The 22,354-nt window shown below is 41.6% G+C and overlaps 1 protein-coding gene across 3 annotated transcripts in view; it reads left to right on the top strand.

Annotated features, from left to right (window-relative positions):
* KHDRBS2 (KH RNA binding domain containing, signal transduction associated 2) overlaps positions 1-22,354 on the top strand; it is a 628,896-nt gene that overhangs the window by 303,615 nt on the left and 302,927 nt on the right. For 2 of the 3 annotated variants that reach the window (XR_014711102.1, XM_084624770.1), the window contains exon 4: positions 5,963-6,109. The exons of the other annotated variant lie outside the window; for it this stretch is intronic. Coding sequence is in view for 1 of the 2 variants with exons in the window: in XM_084624770.1 (XP_084480896.1) it covers positions 5,963-6,109 (147 nt within the window). In the remaining variant the exon portion in view is untranslated. The remainder of the gene's footprint in view (positions 1-5,962; positions 6,110-22,354) is intronic. 3 annotated transcript variants of the gene reach the window in all.

Raw genomic sequence — 22,354 nt, 5'->3', positions numbered from 1 at the left:
ACATAGCCACCTATGATAGCTTGGTAAAAGGAGGACATGTGGAGAACCAACAATCAGTTATGGCTACATTGACCAAATATCCAGTTTTGGCTGGGACAGTCCCCTTTTTAAGACCTGTCACTGATGTTCCAACTTTTTTTGGCAAAACTAGCCATTTGTCCCATTAGCTCTTGCCAACTGATTAAAAAAGTGGGGGGTGGTCGGGACAGAGGAACATTCAGGGAGGGTGAGCAGCAACATTTGGGGAGAGGGGGGTGAGGCAGGACAGGAGACTGGCTGATGTGTCTGCTATGCCATGTCCCTCCAATCAGGGAGCGATGGGCTGCAGCGTGAGCATGTGACACCCCAATCACAGGGCAGGGCAGTCAAGGCCCTAATTCAAACTCTTTTCCAGCCAGACCATGGAGCCATGACTCGTGGGCCATGGAGCCTACTGTGCCATCCGGATGGTAAGTGACTGATCGGGTCCCACAGAATCCGCTGGTGTTGGGGCAGCAAGTATAGCATGCTCCCTCCCACTCCAAGTAGGCCCCGGAGCCCCCACCCTGGCCTCATGTCCTCCCCACCCACCGTCCTTTGGGTCCAGTCCCTGGAGCACTTTCCAGTCCCTCTCCACCAAGACCTGTCTGGCTCTAGTCACCCGCTTCTGCCAAATCCCTGCAGGGGTGCCATTTAGGGAGGGTGGTGGGGAGGCACCTGCCCCCTCCCTGAGTTTTGTACCACTGGCCGAGAGTGACCACCCATGCTCCCCTATTGCTTGCTCCTCTTCCCCCTCCCGATACCAAAATCTGAAATGGTGCCCCTGCATTGCGGCCTTCCCCCATCTTCCAGGGCTGTTCTTTGCAGTCAACTTGGTCCCTCCTGCTACCTGGAATCTCCTTCCTGCCCCTTTGCTATTCTGGCATGTCCCACTAGCTGGCTCATAGTCAATAGCTTCACCACCTGGCTCTGAGCTCCAAAGTACTCACCGTATTTTGCTGCCCATATTCCAGCTGATACCCATTCCTCTTCCCAGCCCACACCCCCCATCTCTGCTACTTGGCTCAATTGTGGGACATGGAGAAATGTTCATGGTGGACGAGCAGTGACACGAGGTGGCTCGCACCAGCCCTGCGTGTCCCGTTTTCAGTTTAGGGAAATATGGTCACCCTAGTTATGGCTCTCTAGTTCCCTGCTTCAGCCTAATTTAGCCTAGGTTGAGTTAACTTGCACCAATTGTCTGGCCTGCATGAGATCATACGTCAGCTGCCAAGTGCAGCACACACCAGCCACTCTCCCTCCCGCCCTGGACTGGACCTGGTTTTAAAAGGGGAAAATGTTTATCACACAAATTTCCAATTTTGAACACTTTCAACCAGTTTTACCCTGACATGAGCCCTGTGCTGCAGACCACAGAGATAGATGTATAAGAGCTGTCTGTGCTGCCTTCACACGAAGGGAATGGAGGGTGCCACAGAATCTGCCCCAAAGTATTGATTGTGGCCCCTTGACCTTTTGGAAATAACATGCTTAGGCTTCAGACTGAAAAGCTTGGACGTCACTGATATATAGTCAGGAAGAGGGTTTTTTTGTTTTGTTTTTTAATAGATGCCAGCCACAATGTGAAATGTGGGCTCAACTATGCTTTCATCCAAAGCCCACAAAGATATATAGATATATGTATATAAATAAATAAATAAGAAATATGTATTTATTTATAATTCCTTGATGAATACTATGCAGAAAATGGACCTTTCTATTTGTGAACAGGAGTTAAGGAGAAAGGTAACCAAGTGAATTAAATAACTAAGCATGTCTGAGAGATTGCCTTGCTCTCAGTTCCTGCACACTAACAGGGCAATTGGTGTAATCTGGGGTACCTGAGCTAATGTTCTCCAGACTTAAATATCAAGGAGCTGATAGCTGGGTGTTCTCAGTGATCTGTGTCCAGGAAGCTCACTTCCCTTCTATACCACCCCTGGGTTGGGGGGTGGAGGGTGTGTGTGTAAAATATTGTTTGCGGTGAGGATTTTTAATTTAACTTTGTTTTTAAAGTCATTTGTTGTGGAAATGGTTCACAGGAATCTTGAGACTTTTGTAACTGAGTACATTTTATAAACAAAATCAAACCTTAAAAAAATAAAAATCCAAGGCCAAAATTCTTGGACTTGGGTGCCAAAGTTGGACCCCCACATGAATCAGTAGTGACTTAAATAAGGTGCCCTGAGCTCCCCTGACTTCTGAAAGGCAGATGCATAAGTATGTATTTGGGCTTGTAATTCTGGCACACATGTTTGAGAACTTTGTTACATATATTTCATAGAAAAAGAGTTAAGATTCCACAAAAAACTTGACTTGGTCTCCACCATTATATGTCTCTAAGTATTCTATCAGCTTCTCAATTTGTTGCATTCCTTAGCATGTTTTCATAGTTCATTATGCTCTTCTCTGTCTTGTGTGTGCAGTAGGTTCTTATAGCTTTGACAAGTCAATCCACCTTTTGGTATGAGTTTCCTCATGTATAAAATGGTGGTGATACCTGTGAGTTCCATAATACTTATGAGCTCCACAAAGCTGGTGAAGAAACTTATAAATTCCTTTGGGACTTGATGAAACTCCAAAATGTTGAAATTTCCATGGTGCATATAAGCCCCATGGTACATTCTCAACCATATCACACTACTCCTGTGCTCTATGTTTCTTCCATATCTGAAGTTCCTAGCTACACCATTTTGATGTAGCTCTTTAAAAAAAAGTTAGCTGACTTTCTCAATAAACCTCAGATTAATCCCCCTGAATCTTATTTGTCTCCACATGACAAACTTCAGGCAGAAAGAGGCTTTTAACAAAGAAAAGAAAAAAAAACTTTATTCGGCTTAGTTACTATTACTTACTGTAGCAATTGTATAGTCTTTTTCATCTTCAAAGCACTTTGCGACTCATTAATTAGATAATGTTTTTAACCTTAACTAGGAGTTGCTTCTGCAGCACCATAAATTGAAGCCAGAAAGATTTAAATTGGAAATAAGGGGCAAATTTCTAGCAGTGAAAGTAATTAATCATTGCAACAGCTTATCAAGGGAAATGATAGTCATTGTCACTTGAAGTCTTTAAATTGACATTGGACACCTTTTCAAAAGATAACTTGTGACTGAACTAGAGTTTATTATGCTCAACAGCATACATTTAAATAGGGAAGAATAATTCCCTCCACTACACCAATTCCTGGATGAAATTCTATGGACTAAATCAGTTGCAGCTCCCACTGGCTGCGGTTCGCCGCTGCAGGCCAATGGGGGCTGTGGGAAGTGGTGCGGGCTGAGGGACATACCGGCCGCCACGTCCCACAGCCCCCATTGGCCTGCAGCGGCAAACCGCAGCCAGTGGGAGCCATGATCAGCCGAATCTGTGGATGCGGCAGATAAACAAACCAGCCCGGCCTGCCAGGGGCTTTCCCTGAACAAGCGGCATCCCAAGTTTGGGAAACACTGCTCTAGATCATGATGAGATAGACCTAGCAAAAAAATATTCAACAACCTCTATCCCAGCTGGGCTTTGAGGTGCTGCTGTTCTTGGCATCTTTTGTGTCCCTCCTACATGGTTATATGTATGGATATGCTCAATCCTGAATCACTTAGTCTCATGCAATGAATGTGGAAGCAAGGTTGCCGTGGTGCTCGCAAAAGTTGTGATTTCCTAATCTGCCTTGTTTTTCCCTGAGCTGTATGACTTCCTCTCCTTTTATTTCTCCTCCTGCGGCCAAAGAAGTATAAACTTCTGCCATCCATCCCTGATGTGGGATGGGATGTGCGTTTGAAAATTCAGCCACTTTCCCTCTCCCCCAACCCAGGAACCTGGCCTGCATGCCCCTGCAAGAAATATTGATGATGATACCACTGGAGGAGATGCACAGCACTATCTTCTCCCTGCTGCTCCTGAGAATTCACTAGTGAGAAAAGGCTGCTGCTGGGAGAAGGCTCTCAGCCTGGCAGTGAGTTTTGAATTTCTGGGAAGGAGTCTGAAATAAAGAGTTCAAACAGATCGTTTCTGAGTTTATCCCATTGTTTCATCCTTCTCAGCACTCAATGTTACCATGCTACAACACATATCAAACTTGCTGAGTGAGGTATGCAACAGTAAATTGTTATTAATACATTAGTCCATTTTGTTTTTTACCTGTGCAAAGCTATAATAAACTTAGTGATCCAGACACATTTTCCCTTTACTTCATTAGAAAAGAATCCAGTTCATTTTTAAAACTCCAGAGAGTGTTGGTAACTTTCCCTAAAAGAGTCTGAGAACTTAATTTTTGTGTTTTGTTTTGTTGTGAATCAAAGAGAAATAGGACTGAAGTTTGAAACAATTACTGCATGGTTTCATAATGTTTTGTTATAGCAAAATCTAATTCTGTTGAAATTCTTCATATCTAATTATTCTAATGGGTGAAATTCATTGTAACATCTCACAACAGACTGTCTCATATACTCTCATTGACTGTGTACTTTTACATGGGATCTCAGTGGTAAAGTTTTAATGTCACTGACACTAAAATTCTGATCTAGCGTAAGAGAAATTCTATCACATGATGGACTCTTACATACCTTTCTGTAAGACTTTGTTCACTTTTAATAATATGCAAATAAAGAAGAGCCTCACCTTAAAAATTAAAACATGCCATATCTTCACCTACATCTTCACCTACCAAAACACCAGTATGAGAGCAATATACCTCTTGATAACTTGATTTTGTTTTTATTTCTTCAGCAGCAATTGAACAAACTCACTCTTCTAAATACTGCTGAGTTCATATTAATTTTCATGAATTGAGCTTGCAGATCTGTGCTCAGACTTCAAAGAGAAAATTTTGCTATGTGATTTCTAAAACATACATGTCAATATAACATTTTAACTCAAGTGAAGCACACTTTCCTCAGCCCATGTGCTACCATGACTTAATGTGTGACTTTGGGGACGTTACTTAACTTCTCTTTCTATCATTGTTTCTCCATCTATAAAAGGGGTTATACTTGTCTAGCACAGAAGTAGGTAGGATTTTGTCTAAAAATATATTTAAAAGTTGAGCTTTCAGCCTTAACTCTTAATTTCCTTTCTTCTGAGTCCCTGCTTTCCCAACTGTAATATTGCTTGTCAGTAGATTTGTTTACAGTGCATTTTTATAGTAGTGACAAACTTATCCATCATGTTGTCATAATAAGCGGTAACCTTATCACAAATTGCCCATTAATTTGCATCTTTTCAGTGAATTATATGGAGCGCATTGTAGCGATATTTGGTCTTGTATTGCACTCTCTAGCTAAGGACCTCAAAGCACTTCGCAAACACTACTGAATTATGACGCACAACACTGCTCTGATGTAGGAAAGAATTATTATCCCCATGTTACAGATGGAGAAAATGAGGCACAGAGAGGTTAAGCGACTTGCCCAGAGTTGCACAGGATGTCTATGGGAGAACTGGGAACAGCACCCAGATCTCCTGACTTCAAATCTAGAGCTTTAACAACTGAAACATCCTTCTCCAGAATGATACCATGCAATTTTCAGAAAAGTTATAGCACTGTTTTGATGAGAACTCAGTAAATTACTCAGATCTCCATATCTTAAAATATTCTGGCCATAGTAAAAGTATGTGTGGATTTAAAGCCTTTGTACAGTGAAGGTTCATACAGCTTGTCTGTCTCCCTAATGCAGTTTCTGCATTAGAGTTAATGATATTTCAATATTTCTGAAGTATTTAGCATTTTTCACTGTACTGATTACAATCTGTTGTAGATTATAATTATGCTGCTTTTATCACTCAAACACTCAAGTGATTTTTAAACCTTCAAGTGGCTCATTCCAGATTTTTATTTCTCAGTGTTTGAAAGTCTGCTTAGATTATGCCCTTCTGTCACATTAGCTGTAAATGCTAAATCAATGCAAAATGAATAGATTCTTATTTCTAAAAATAACCTTTTTCACAGGAAGAAGAACTAAGGAAAAGTGGGGAAGCCAAATATTCACACTTGAGCGACGAGCTTCATGTTCTAATTGAAGTGTTTGCTCCACCTGGGGAAGCTTATTCACGTATGAGTCATGCCTTGGAAGAGATTAAAAAATTCCTTGTTCCAGTAAGTGGCTCATAACATTTTTTTTTCTAATTATCTCTAGTTCTGCTACATTGAAATCATTCATTCTTTAAATCCTACCTGGTTCAGGAAACAATTTGATCTCCTGAAGATTCATTCTATGAGATGCCCAACAATCCACTAATTGTTCCTTAAGTATCTTCTGTGTGTGTGGTTGTTGTGTTTTTTTATGATCATAGGTCATGGACCTCAGTGTAGAAATATGCCTCTAAGATCCTTGAGTATTGTATATTTGTACTGGCGTTGTTCGCATGTGCTACATTTTATATAAATGTCTTTATACAAAAGATTCTGAATTTACATGCAAAACTAAAAATACAATAATAACATTTTATTTGGCAGTGTTTACACGAATAATTCTGATCAGCTCCAATATTACTGCAGTTCAGAAGACTAATCCTAACTCAGGCTTGAATTTCAGAAACCATCGCTATTCAGAAAAGGACTCCAATGTGTGCTTAAGTGCTTTCTGAAACGGGGGCCCAAAATTCTAGAATACTATGTAGCAGGACAAATGAGGGATGCAGGAAACTCACTTTTCTTTTATATTTGTATTATACAGAACTACTTCAGCTAACCCAAACTCCTTGCAATCTGAACGAGAATTATGTCCCTTTTTGCCTATTAATTTCTTTGAAACTATTTTAAATTTCAGTTGTCCAAATGTATTCACTGTACCGCATGACATTTTGATATTCAAGGTTTTACTTTATATATAATCTGCATTAATGATGATTTTGCAACAGTGTTGTGGCATGAGCTACATACCAGAAAAGCTGGGTTTTGTCTAGTCTGATCTGAGGGCATAGATACTGTGAATGCAATGAATACAAGAAAGAAAAGGAGTACTTGTGGCACTTTAGAGACTAACAAATGTATTTGTGAATAAGCTTTTCTGAGCTACAGCTTACTTCATCGGATGCATTCAGTGGAAAATACAGTGTGGAGATTTATATACATAGAGAACATGAAACAATGGGTGTTACCATACACACTGTAAGGAGAGTGATTACTTAAGGTGAGCTGTTACCAGCAGGAGAGCGGAGGGGAGGAGGGGGAAGGGGGAAGGAAACCTTTTGTAGTGGTAATCAAGGTGGGCCATTTCCAGCAGTTGACCAGAATGTCTGAGGAACAGTGGGGGGTGGGAGGAATAAACATGGGGAAATAGTTTTACTTTGTGTAATGACCCATCCACTCCCAGTCTTTATTCAAGCCTAAATTAATTGTATTCAGTTTGCAAATTAATTCCAATTCAGCAGTCTCTCATTGAAGTCTGTTTTTGAAGTTTTTTTTGTTGAAGAATTGCAACTTTTCCGCCTGTAATCGAGTGACCAAAGAGATTGAAGTGTTCTCCGACTGGTTTTTGAATGTTATAATTCTTGACGTCTGATTTGTGTCCATTTATTCTTTTACATAGAGACTGTCCAGTTTGACCAACATGGCAGAAGGGCATTGCTGGCACATGATGGCATATATCACATTGGTAGATGTGCAGGTGAACGAGTCTCTGATAGTGTGGCTGATGTGATTGGGCCCTATGATGGTGTCCCCTGAATAGATATGTGGACACAATTGGAAACGGGATTTGTTGCAAGGATAGGTTCCTTGGTTCGTGGTTTTGTTGTGTGGTGTGTGGTTGCTGGTGAGTATTTGCTTCAGGTTGGGGAGCTGTCTGTAAGCAAGGACTGGTCTGTCTCCAAAGATCTGTGGGAGTGATGGTCGTTCTTCAGGATAGGTTGTAAATCCTTGCGGATGCGTTGGAGAGGTTTTAGTTGGGGGCTGAAGGTGATGGCTAGTGGCGTTCTGTTACTATCTTTGTTGGGCCTGTCCTGTAGTAGGTGACTTCTGGTTACTCTTCTGGCTCTGTCAATCTGTTTCTTCACTTCAGCAGTTGGGTAATGTAGTTGTAAGAATGCTTGATAGAGACCCTGTAGGTGTTTGTCTCTGTCTGAGGGGTTGGAGCAAATGCAGTTGTATCACAGAGCTTGGCTGTAGACAATGGATCGTGTGGTGTGGTCTGGATGAAAGCTGGAGGCATATACGTAGGAATAGCGGTCAGTAGGTTTCCGGTATAGGGTGGTGTTTATGTGACCATCGCTTATTAGCACTGTAGTGTCCAGGAAGTGGATCTCTTGTGTGGACTAGACCAGGCTGAGGTTGATGGTGGGATGGAAATTGTTGAAAACATGGTGGAATTCCTCAAGGGCTTCTTTTCCATGGGTCCAGATGATGAAGATGTCATCAATGTAGCGCAAGTAGAGTAGGGGCATTAGGGGACGAGAGCTGAGGAAGCATTGTTCTAAGTCATCCATAAAAATGTTCGCATACTGTGGGGCCATGCGGGTACCCACAGTAGTGCCGCTGATTTGAAGGTATACATTGTCCCCAAATGTGAAATAGTTAGGGGTGAGGACACAGACACAAAGTTCAGCCACCAGGTTTGCCATGACATTATCGGGGATAGTGTTCTTGATGGCTTGTAGTCCCTCTTTGTGTGGAACGTTGGTGTAGAGGGCTTCTACATCCATAGTGGCCAAGATGGTGTTTTCAGGAAGATCACCGATGGATTGTTGTTTCCTCAGGAAGTCAGTGATGTCTCGAAGATAGCTATGAGTGCTGGTAGCGTAAGGCCTGAGGAGGGAATCTACATAGTCAGACAATCCTGCTGTCAGGGTGCCAATACCTGTGATGATGGGGCATCCAGGATTTCCAGGTTTATGGATCTTGGGTAGTAGATAGAATACCCCAGGTCGGGATTCCAGGGGTGTGTGTGTGTGCGGATTTGTTCTTGTGCTTTTTCAGGGATTTTCTTGAGCAAATGGTGTAGTTTCTTTTGGTAACCCTCAGTGGGATCAGAGGGTAATGGCTTGTAGAAAGTGGTGTTGGAGAGCTGCCAAGCAGCCTCTTGTTCATATTCCAACCTATTCGTGATGACGACAGCATCTCCTTTGTCAGCCTTTTTGATTATGATGTCAGAGTTGTTTCTGAGGCTGTGGATGGCATTGTGTTCTGCACAGCTGAGGTTATGAGGCAAGTGATGCTGATTTTCCACAATTTCAGCCTGTGCACGTAAGGGGAAGCACTCTATGTAGAAGTCCAGTCTGTTGTTTCGAACTTCAGGAGGAGTCCACCCAGAATCCTTTTTGTAGTCTTGGTAGGAAGGTCTCTGTGGGTTAGTATGTTGTTCAGAGGTGCATTGGAAATATTCCTTGAGTCGGAGACGTCGAAAATAGGATTCTAGGTCACCACAGAACTGTATCATGTTCATGGGGGTGGAGGGGCAGAAGGAGAGGCCCCGAGATAGGACAGATTCTTCTGCTGGGTTAAGAGTATAGTTGGATAGATTAACAATATTGCTGGGTGGGTTAAGGGAACCACTGTTGTGTCCCCTTGTGGCATGTAGTAGTTTAGATAGTTTAGTGTCCTTTTTCTTTTGTAGAGAAGCAAACTGTGTGTTGTAAATGGCTTGTCTAGTTTTTGTAAAGTCCGGCCATGAGGAAGTTTGTGTGGAAGGTTGTTTTTTTATGAGAGTATCCAGTTTTGATACATCAGCCACACTATCAGAAGTTCGTTCACCTGCACATCTACCAATGTGATATATGCCATCATGTGCCAGCAATGCCCCTCTGCCATGTAGTTTGGCCAAACTGGACAGTCTGTATGTAAAAGAATAAATGGACACAAATCAGACATCAAGAATTATAACATTCAAAAACCAGTCGGAGAACACTTTGGTCACTCGATTATAGACCGAAAAGTTGCAATTCTTCATAAAAAAAAATTCAAGAACAGATGCCAATGAGAGACTGCTGAATTGGAATTAATTTGCAAACTGGATACAATTAACTTTGGCTTGAATAGAGACTGGGAGTGGATGGGTCATTACACAAAGTAAAACTATTTCCCATGTTTATTCCCCACCCCCCACCCCCCACTATTCCTCAGTTCTTGTCAACTGCTGGAAATGGCCCACCTTGATTACCACTTCAAAAGGTTTCCTCCCTCCCCCCCCCCCCTGCTCTCCTGCTGGTAACAGCTCACCTTAAGTGATCACTCTCCTTACAGTGTGTATGGTAACACCCATTGTTTCATGTTCTCTATGTATATAAATCTCCACACTGTATTTTCCACTGAATGCATCCGATGAAGTGAGCTGTAGCTCAAGAAAGCTTATTCTCAAATAAATTTGTTAGTCTCTAAGGTGCCACAAGTCCTCCTTTTCTTTTTGCGAATACAGACTAACACAGCTGCTACTCTGAATCCAATGAATACAGAGTAAGAGTTGATTCAAATTTTTCAATAAACAGCAAAAGCAATACAAAATTATACTAATAAAAGCTCTGTCTTCCAACAAGAATGCAACAATGCATTTACTATATTTTGAACCCATATAATACAAATCAAATAAAAAATAAAACATTCAAATACTCAAATTGATTACAGCATAGGCTAATAATTTAGAGACTTTATTTTCTTGTTTCCTTTTTTTGTGTGTTTTTTTTTAATTGTTCTTTTTTTGGATACAGTATTTAAAACCTTATATTTTACAACCACTGAACATGGTGGGTTTTTTTAAATGAGTAACTTGAAAATGGCTACATGCAAACTGTGAGACATTTTGCTTTAAATAATCAGAATTCACACTAAGTGTGACAACAAAATATACCATGTTTGAAACAGGCCATTAAGTTGTCATTTTTCATCCCACTACTATATTTCCAGTTTGGAAATATAAATGATGAAATCAAATGACCTTTTACATGCTCTTATACTGGTACAAATTCAATGAGAAGTGAAAACAGTTTATTAACATAAATTTTGTTTCCAGATTGATCATGCAATAAAGGGGACTGAATAAGAATAGAAGTGCGGTCATAATGGGTCAGACCAATGGTCCATCTAGCTCAGTATCCTGTCTTCTGACAGTGGCTAGCGCTAGTTGCTTCAGATGAATGAACAGAACAGAGCAATCATTGAGTGATCTATCCCCTGTTGTCCAGTCCCATTTTCTGGCAGACAGCAGTTAAGGGAGACTCAAAGCATGGGGTTGTGTCCCTGACCATCTTAGCTAATAGCCATAAATGGACCTGTCCTCCATAAACATATCTAATTATTTTTTAACCCAGTTGTACTTTTGGCCTTTACAACAGTCACTGGAAATGAGTTCCCCAGGCTGACTGTATGTTGTGTGAAGAAGTGTTAGTTTTAAACCCGTTGCCTATCAACTTCATTGGGTGACCCTTAGTTCTTGTGTTTATGTGAAGGGGTAAATAACACTTTCTTGAGATCACTCGTGGTTTTATAGACCTCTATCATATCTGTCCCTTGTTATCTCTTTTCTAAACTGAACAGTTCCTGTCTTTTTAATCTCATCTCATATGAAGCTGTTCCATACCCTTAATCACTTTTGTTGCCTTTCTCTGTCTTTTCCAGTTCTAATGCATCTTTTTTTGAGATGGGATGACCAGAACTGCATTCAAGGTGTGGGTGTACCATGGATTTACATAGTACCATTATATTTTCTGTCTTATTACTTATCCCTTTCCTAATGGTTCCTAACATTCTGTTGGCTTTTTTGACTGCCTTTGCACATTGAGCGCATATGTTCAGAGAACTATGCACAGTGACTCCTATATCTTTCTTTAGCGATAACAGCTAATTTAGACCCCATCATTTTGTATGTATAGTTGGGATTGTGTTCGCCAATATGCATTACTTTGCAGTTATCAACATTGAATTTTGTCTGCCATTTTATTGCCCAGTCATCCAGTTTAGTGAGATCACTGTGTAACTCTTCAGTCAGCTTTGGTCTTAACTATCTTGAGTAACTTTGTATAATCTGCACATTTTTCCAGCTCACTGTTTCCCCCTGTTTCCAGATAATTTTATTAATATGTTGAACAGTGGTACATTACAGACTGATGGGGGAACCTTGCTATTTACCTCTCCATTCCAAAAACTGAACATTTATTGCTACACTTAGTAACTAGTTAAAAGGTAGGACACAAATCCATGAGAAGACGCTCCATCTTACCCATCACTGCTTACTTTGCTTAAGGGCTTTTGTTGTAGGACCTTGTCAGTCTTTCTAAGCGCTATATATACTAATTCACCCTTGTCCACATGCTTGTTGACACTGTCAAAGAATTTTAATAGATTGGCAAGGCATGATTTCTCTTTGGAAAAGCCGTGTTGACTCTTCCCCAAGAGATTGTGTTCATCTGTGTGTGATCATTCTGGTCTTTACTATAGTTTCAACCGATTTGCCTGTTGGCAATTCAGTCATGATAAAATATTGCAGGGCATATCAATGCAGCAACAACAAATAGACAATGTACCTTGGAATGACAATTTAGCTGCAGCTAAATGATGTAGATGTGCCAAATTTCAGAGAGTGAATTTTTATAGTTAAAATAATCCCTGGTTTGGAGGCGTTTATAATGTAGGTGTGGCTGATAGCACTGCCTACTATTAAGATTGCTTGAAACTTCCTATTGCAAGACTCTATTTTCAGTTGCTTATAACTTTGCAAAACTATAACCATTTGGACTGAATTTTTCCATGCTGGGTGTCTGTCTCAGGCTGATTTTGTATGTTTGTTTGTTTGTTTGTAATTTTAACCAAAACAGGCAAGCCATTTCGGAGAACAAGGCTCCAGGGCATCATTCAAATGCCTTTATCCATGAGACCGTGCTTTCTCATTCTACAATCTCTTGCCTCATTCATTACACGCCTTCCAACTTCTGCAACCAATTAGGCAGGAGTCCTATGGGCAATAGCTTCCTCTACCACACAATACTGATTCATCCCTCGAACATGTCTATTCTGTGCAACGAATGGACAGGCCTACACGATGAGCAAGGGGTGTGATTTCCAGATCACGTACATGTACTTATGCTAGTTCCATTACAGCTACTGAGACTATAAATAGTAGCGTAGCTGCTGTTAGCACAGTCAGTGGCCACACAGCTTAGCTGCGCTGAGTACAAACCTGCCTGAACTCCAGGAGTATGTACTCGGCATGGCTAAATTGTGGTGCTCCTGCTGCTGCCCATGCTACCATGGCCACACTATTATACAAACTCATGGTCTCATCAAGCTAGCACAAGAATATGTGCCTGAGCTGGGAATCACACCACTAGCTCATAGTACAGACCTAGCCGATGAGACAGGAGTACTGTGGAAAAACTAGTATGTGATCTTGTAATTAGAAACAGTATCATAATGCACAAGCAACCTTAATTCTGGCATTTCTAATTTCAGTGCTTGACTTTGCAACCTTAATGTTTGTTTAACATAATGAGGGTGTGTGGGGTGGGGTGTGAGAGAAAGAAATTTACTGTAAAGGAGGGAAATAGTAATACTTCCTTAACTATGGGCCAGATTCTGCAGCCCCTGTTCATGGTGAGTAGTATCATACTCTGTGAGTGGTCCTATTGAAACAATACAAATAAGCAGCAGAGAATTTACTGCAATAATAGTCCTGAAAGGAGCCTTATTTAGCTTGCTTATTTTTCTTGTACATACCACTTACAAAAGTGACTACTATCTTAATCTTGAATTATTGTGATGATTTACATATCTATATTTCAATCACCAATCCTATGTTCTACCTCCATGCAAAATATCTCTGTCCTAGGAGAACAAGGTAGGGTGGTAGAGGGTGGTCATGATAAGATAAAACTTTGGTGAAATACTGTCTTAAATATTAAAATACTGCACAGCTTAACATTGTGTGCTGCACGTATTTGTTTATAAGAAATGTGATGTATTTTTGAGCACTGCTAAAAGCTGTATTGGGGGAGATATAAAAAACAGACTAGTCAGAAGGTTTAGAACTTGGTTTACAGTAGCAATAATCACACCAACAAGTAACAACTACACTTTATCACTTGGTTATTAGATTTATCCTGTCTCTGCTTCATTTCAGATTTATAATAACCAACAAAGCAGTTATTAACTGGTTGGTTACAACGTATGTGCTCAAAAAGCTTGCACTAGATAATTTCCTCTTTGTTCCATGTTTACTGTATATGTTTAATTTGTTTTATGATACTGTGTTTATAAAATATAATTAATTGTGGCACCAAATAGCTATTATTCCATTACAAGATTTAAAGAAGAACCTTCTCCATTTATTTATAGTGATTCAGTGACCTGATAAAGAATACAAATGAGCTTTCATCTCACTTATGGTATTTTTTTACTTTAAATTTAAGTGGAATATTGTCCTCAGAATGATTGACTGTTTGCATCAGTAACATGAAAAGATGTTTTGGTAATTTGTCAAAAGCTTTTAATGAGACTTCATATTTACATAAGTGCAGAAAAAAATAGAGAAATCAAAACAATACAGACTGGATGTGGGGATAGTAGAGAGAGCATTAAAATGATCTATATATTACATGATTCAAAGTTAACAAACAAGTGTGTTTTTCCTTTAATGGCACTTTATTTTCATCTTCAGTCTTGTCCAATTATAGTATTAAAACTTTTGCTAGCTAAGATTTCACCCCACACTCGCAGACAGAAAATGAGTATTGGTACTGGATATTGCAAAAGCTAGTTCCTGTTGAAGCCAACAAGCAGATGGTGTTTTGGGTCTCCATCCAACAGGAATTTTAAACAAATCATTGTATCATAAAGGTCTGCAACCTTCAGTAGTTTACTAATTGACAAGGGTTTAAAACTGTGGACCTGATTCAAGGACCGTATATTAAATTTATTTTACAATGAATTGAGGCCAGCATATGGCTCTGAAAACCCTCATTTGGGTGTTCTGGTCTGGCCTTCTTCAAACCTTGAATAACAGGTAGATAAGTCTTATTTTGCAATTGATCTCACAGGACTATGTTCTCTCTGTTTTTGCACAGAACTCCCACCTGCCTGCACAAGTCCTCTGTGCAATTACTGAGGGGAGAATATGTTCCATTATGTTTTGATTTGTACACTCTGTGATAAGATATAGATATAATGGAAACGGGAGAGGTCAGATGAGCCATGATCAGCTGGGGAACTGTGACAATTTGAAGTATCTGTCTATGTACACCTTATTAACTCTTTGATGTTGGGGGCTCTTTATGTGTGTCTGTCAGACTGCAAACTCCATTTTTGAATGTGGGGTTTGTCTGCCTTCTCTGTCCTTTTACCTCCATATTGGACTGTAATCCCTTGGGATACAGAGTGAACTAGGACTAACAATAATGGATTGTTAATTTAAATGTTCTTCATAAAAATGGAACAGCATTAAACAATAGTTGGCTCCTACCCAGGAGGACTGATTTATCAGGGGAGAGTTCACCTGCCAATGAAATCACCTGGAAGGGATCTGAGCTCAACTGTTGAGGCTAATCAGGAGGTCATATGACAGAGGAGATTGGAAGGTTATAACAGGGCAGGAGCAGCTCTACACTGGGTTTTTTTGTTGGCCATTTTTACCATCTTATGCTGAGGGGAGATGCTTCTGGAGCCTGATGGGGCAGAGCAGAACCCCTCCTGCCCAAGGACTCCCAAGGGAAGGGTGCGATAAAGGTTGGGGCATTGTGTTCAGGATGTTTTGTTGTGTTTCTAAATGGTCTATTAAGTATAGAGGATGTGAGTCAAAAACCTTTTGCTCAGCCTGTGTCTATTGGCTTCTGCAATCATGTGTCCCTAAAGAAGTAAACTGTAAACCAGGCTCTCACCTTTGTAGGGGTTCTGGGGAATACTTAAGAGCTGCTGGGGAGGTTAGGGGTCACATTTTCAATTTTTTTTCTCCAAGATAATGAGAGCTGGAAACTTTCTTTACAAGAGAATTTTAACTTTCATTTATCACATGGCTCCAGGAGTTGTGGCTTTAAGAAAAACACCAAACAGTTTGAGACCTAAGACGAAATTGTGGGGGGTTGGCAATATTGAAAAATAACTTTTTTATCTAGTTATACAAGGAGAGAATGATCCCAGGTTCATCTGAATACACTTGCATCATTGTAGCACTTCATTGTGGACACTCACTACCATGATTTGAGAGGTTTTCCCATAGCTATGGATAATCCACCTCCCTGAGAGACAGTGGCTAGGTTGACAGAATTCTTCCAGCAACTTAGTACTGCCTAAGGGCAGTGGTGAGCTGGAGCCGATTCGCACCAGTTCGCACAAACCGGTTGTTAAATTTTGAAGCAGTTTTCGAATCGGTTGTTAACCCGCTTCCCTGCAGGGGACGCTGAGGCTTTGATGGGCTCCGGCCAGGAAGTGATGTAATTCCTCCTCCGGCGGCCGGGGGTGCTGCACTGCAGGAGCTATGTGGGCTGCCGCGTGGCTTTGGGCACAAGCCCTGTTGCTGCTGCTCCCCTGGCCCTGGGGCTCCCGTTACTGCCTGGTGGGTCCCCAACTGCTCTGCTGGGCCTGGGCTGCATCCTGCTGCTCAGGCTGCTCCGAGCTGCTCTCCCCATGAGTACCCACCACCCTGCCCGCACCCACTGCCCTGCTTCCAGCCACCCCCAGCACCCCCTGCCCGCAGCCAGCCCCTGCTGCACCCGCTGCCCGCACCAGCCCGTCTCCAGCCACCCCTGCACCCCCTGCCTGCAACCAGCCCCTGCCGCACACACCCCCCGCACCCCCTGCCTGCACCAGCCCCTGTCTCCAGCCACCTCTGCACCAGCCACTGCCCCCACCAGCCCCTGCCTGCAGCCAGCCACTGCCGCACCCCCTGCCCTGCCCGCGCCAGCCCCTGCCGCACCCCCTGCCTGTAGCCAGCCCCTGCCTCTAGCCACCCCCGCACCCCCTGCCCTGCCCACAGCCAGCCCCTGCTGCACGCACCCCCTGCCCTGCCCGCAGTCAGCCCCTGCCGCACACACCCCCTGCCCTGCCCGCAGCTAGCCCCTGTCTCCAGCCAGCTCCGCACTCCCCTGTCCTGCCCACAGCCAACTCCGCACCCCCTGTCCTGCCCGCAGCCAGCCCTGCACCCTCTGCCTCCAGCTAGCCCTGTCCCACGCCCCTGTCTGCAGCTGGCCCCACATCCACTGGTGCCCTGCCGTTCCCAGGGCAGTAACCCTGCACACCTGCTTCAATGAGGGGGGCAGGGAGCAGCTGGGACCCACACATTTCCACAGTGGGGAAAAAGTAAGCCAATTATTTCAACTGAACTGGGTAGTGTAAGGGGAGGGGAGGGAACACATTTGGAATCTGTTCATATCCCTTATCAGAGGGGAGGATTCATGTTCATGAGGGGAAGTGTACAACAATTTGTATGTAAACAGCAGAGGTCTAGAAGGCTTCTGAAGTAGAAGAAATGCCTTTGTTTCTAACAATGGAGGGAGGTAATAGTCATAGCCTACATGAAATTTAGTGGCTGTCTAAATTTAGAAGCTCTTAGGAGGGTAGCAAGGGGTAGCTCAGTGGTTTGAGCATTGGCCTGCTAAACCCAGGGCTGTGAGTTCAATCCTTGAGGGGGCCATTTAGGGATTAAGGCAAAAATGGGATTTGGCCCTGGTTTGAGCAGGGGGTTGGACTAGATGACCTCCTGAGGTCCTTTCCAACTCTGATATTCTATGATTCCATACAAGTTAGACTAGATGATCTAATGGTCCCTTTTGGTTTTAAAATCTATGAATCTGACACTATGTAGACTGTCTGCCTATTTCTCAGATTTGTGATACAGTTCAAACCACCATGACACAGTTGCCCAGGTGTTTTAGATAAATAAGCACAGTACTCAGATTTGACTGTTTTCATGGTGGAGAATTTGAACAAGCACACATGTATACCTGAAGTCATCATTCATTTCACAAATAAAGTCCTGTGACAAAATTGAGTGAGACAAGAGGTGTCAAGAGGGAGCTCTTTACTCACTCTCTGGTGGCTGGAATAGCACAAGTTTCTTGGTCTGTATAGTGCTTCCTTCTTCTAGAGAAATAGCACGAAACACTATAGAGAACACTTTGTCGCTAGCACTGTTGGCTGGGGGTGAGAGGTGGAAGCTGATGATGATCTTTGACTCATGATTTGGCCATGGTTGGAGACCCTTATGACAAAGGAAGGAAGAGAAGTAAAACCATATAACTTGATGTGGGAAGATAGAAATGAGAGGAATGAGGGGATAGAATTATAGTGATAAATGAAGAAGGGAACAAGTTGATAAAGAGAGGCATGGGAAGACAGCACAGAGGAATGGTAGGGGAATCAGCCCACATTTGAGAGGAGAGGGGAACCGAAGTGAACAAAAAAATGACTGGGAAGGAAATACGTTATAGAAAGAGTAGGACTAAATATAGCAATAAGCCGGGAAATAAACTGATTGTGAGAGGGTAACTTCCAGGACAGGAGGTGACAGTGTTACCCCCCTGCCTTTAGTAGGGAAGAGAGACATACTGGTGCTAAACCGGGTGGCAGCTCTCTGTTCACTTCCCCCCACCCACTCCAGTCTGTTAGTCACCCTAGACAAACCTCAGGACTCTGCCAGCTCTTTCTTTGCCTTTGCAGATTAACACTTGGTGTACCTCCGTTCCGCAACTTCCCAGAAGCATCCCCCTGTAGTGTCCATCCCCTGTCACTGAAAACTCAGACTAATTACCACGTGTGATGCCTCCAAAGAGATAGTATGTGCACAGCAGCTTACTCGATTGAATTGAGAAGGTGCATGTTACTTACTATCACAGCAGTGAGATGAATTTCAAGTAAGAAGAGAATAAATTTATTAACAAAGAACAGAGAATCACAGATTCAAGTGAGGGGGCTTTTAAGGTCACAGGTAGATAGTAAAAAAAAAAGATACATGGAAGACAATTCATACAGTGGGAGAAAAGTGGGGACTGCACCTGTCATTGGAAGTGTCAGCTGGATCTTGCATTCTCTGCTAATTTCTGCCACATCTGGGAAAGTGAAAAGCTTCAGATTTCCCTTTTGAATGACTTCAGCACTATTACCACCTGCACCACTCCATCCCAGTTTCTCTCTCTTTCTCCCTCTGCAACTTGAAAAATAATTGAAATATTAAAAATTTGATGTCTGAAATCATATACATCCTCTCCGTATGATAGTACGGACAACAGTGTGGACTGTCTTCTTTGGGCATGCCTGGACAAGACCCATCTCTCTTGTTCCTTAATCTATTTCAGCATCATTTTAATGGCTGCAAAACTTGTGGATATCCTATCCATACCACTGCTGTCATGGCATCATCAAAAATCCTGAGATTTTGGTGACAGACCTAAGAGCTCTATAAATTCTTGAGGTAAGGCAGGTATAGTCTTGCCCAAACATTATCCTCAAAATGATCTGTTAACATCAGTGAAAGGAACCACATTTACAATATTTTTTAATCTGATTTTCATTGAGATTTGTGCTGAAATTGGTTCTATTTTTTAAAAATTACTGAAGTTTACACCCTGTATACACATGAGAGACAGAGAGCACTAGTGTGTTGGATCATTTACACTCCTCTTCATACCTTGTTTTGAAAGGCAGTTAATAACTTTATGCCATTCCATAAAACAAAACTGGATCCCAGGTGACAGCTTGTGTGCTGAGCTACAATTGAAGCCAGGTATAGTTAAAACAGTGGCAGTATAAGCCTCTGAAATTTGTTTTGTACAATGGGAAGCTTGACAGACTGCTTTGATACAGTATTTTGAATGTGTTGCTATGATGCACATTATTAAATTGTATGAGTCCCTGTCATGCTGTTGCCTACCTACATGAGAGCCTGGCTTAACCATCTCCATCTGTGTCTCAATCACTGTGGATATGTTACAGTTTGCTTAAAGAGATCTTTGTTTTCACTTGGCTAATCAGTCATCCCAAGGAGCTCATCTCTTCCCATGGTCAGACATCTTATTTCTACTAGAACACTGAGGCTTATGTTATTTGAGGGCACAGACTGTTCTATACCAACATCACTTTTTTAAAAAGTAACTTCATGTGTCAAATGGCAAATGTCTCTGAATCATGTCCAGATTAGCTGAGCACCTGCTTGGGTCCTTCTGCCATAATATTAATTACTTTCTAATTTAAAGGAATTATTTTGGACTACATGTTGTTGAATGCAATTCAGTTCTTTTTCCTTAGTTCAGTAAATGCATATGTCATCCTATTAAATTGGGAAACAGTTGGTGAATGGTTTGCTATTTCTCCTTATACCTTTCCATTTGAAGTGGTAGAACACACATGACAGGAATGTATAGACCTCTTACAAAAGCTTGATTGGCTTGTCAATACTCGGTTGGGTACATTTTTTGTTTTAAGTATCCATTAGGGAGTAATAAACAGGACTAATAATAATTGATAATAATACTTTCTCTGAATTAGGATTCCCTGTGGGATGTTTTATCATCCCAAGTAAAGATTTACATTAAGGGGATTTTGTACCAGAACTGGTTCTCACAATTTATCAGATTTCTTTCCTTTGTTAACGTCAAATCTGATGGCTTAGTAAAGAATTAAAAGTAAAACAGTTCTGCCACTAATAGGAGACTAATGGTAATATTTTTTCACTCTGAGATTAAATGTACTGGGTTAGAAAAATCCAGCATCACCTAGTTTCTGAAAAGTGTCATATGATGATGGCAATTTGAAGAGAGTTAACTTGTAAACATTGTTTTAATGCCAAGATGTGGAATTAAAGCAGTTTTATTTACTGAACTCGCACTGGCACAACTTTTTTGAGGAAAGAAAAGGACATATTCAGGTCAGAGCGTCATTGACCACTTTAACTGCTTGTGGGCATACCAATTAAGTGGAATTATCATCCCAATTAACCTTTGTCCTTTGCCAGTTAAATCTCATTTGGTTTAATTCTGCTCCCTAGGACACATTCCATTTAACCAAATTTCCTAATTTACCGTGTCCTGATTAAGTGATGTGCACTGGTACTATTTGCGTTAACATGGAAAACTATTTTCATTAGACTTGTTTTTTGTTTAAATACCTTTCAAAAGACTTTGTTTCTGTTTACTGCTCTCAGCAAATAAATGGATCACATTTTGTCTTGGTTTTTTTAAATGAGTACTTACACTGAAATCAGTTGGATCATTCACATAAGTAACTCAAGCAGGATTTGCCCAAGAGTTCTCATTAGTAGATTATTTTCATCAAAGGAGGTTCCATTCTACCTGTTTTTCAGATGGAAAGTTAAAGGTTTTTCAACTGTAATGCAAAGGCAAGGCTAGATCTGCAGTTGATGTAAATCACTGTAGTGTCTTGATTTCAGTTGAGCTATGCAGGTGCATGTACCTAATACCTTTGAAAATTTGGCTGCTGTTCTACAGTGTCAAGTGAAATACAATTGGAACATATTTAGTACAGATTTCCCTCCATCATTGTGCTGATTTAAGAAGGCATGATTTAGCTTATTGACAAAGCACTACTGAGATGCTTCCCTACCTGAAGCCTATAAACGAACATGCAGCTGTGATGTCTAGTGCTGTTTGACCCTAATGGTTCACATCACATAAATAACACAAGAAAATAAAATTTGTTGTTTGGTGAAAAAAGCCAGAGGTGAAGAGATGAAAAATCTGTATCTACCACGTGTGATACAGCAGTATAGTATGGCATTCACTGTGTGTTACTACTGATTGCCCTAGTTGTCCTTTTATAGTGCTTTTCATTAGATGATCTCAAAGTGCTGACAGTACGAATCATGTCTAACCAAATCTTGAGCATGAAGAGCTTCATGCTTACAGCTGGCTAATGCTTCACAAGCAATATTGATAGTCAGCCATTGGCCCTTGAATAAAATCTTGAGGAGAAAATCCCTCAGAAGTAACTGCAAAGCCTGAGACTACGCCTCTGCCAGTCTTGTGCTACCACAAAACGACGTCAGAGAGTGGAGGGGAAAGGCCCTCCCCAGCTTCTGTGGTCCCTCTGTAGGGGAAAACTAAGGTACTGGTTGCAAGGAGAAATAATCTGAGGGGCGGCGATGAGGAGTTCATTTCAGCTCATATTGATTGACTATCCTAAGTTCTGGGCACTCTTTCAAATGTGAAGGCAACATTCAAAACAACACTAAATGACACTCCACAAGTATGCAGTGTTTCTGTAGCCATGTTGGTCCCAGGATGTTAGAGAGACAAGGTTGGTGAGGTAATATCTTTGACTGGCCCAACTTCTGTTGGTGAGAGAGACAAGCTTTGGAGCTTACACAGAGCTCTGAAGAAGAGCTGTGCTCCAGTCATGACCACTATTCCACCATGTTTCTCTTATCCCTATAACATCTGGGGTAATCAGGGGTCAGGAAGGACTTCCCCCTAA

This window comes from Lepidochelys olivacea, assembly GCF_965140295.1.
Source record: "Lepidochelys olivacea isolate rLepOli2 genome assembly, chromosome: 3".
In the NCBI taxonomy this organism is placed as follows: Eukaryota; Metazoa; Chordata; order Testudines; family Cheloniidae; genus Lepidochelys; species Lepidochelys olivacea.
Note: the sequence above shows the minus strand (reverse complement) of the source record. Positions and strands in the feature narration are given on the sequence as shown.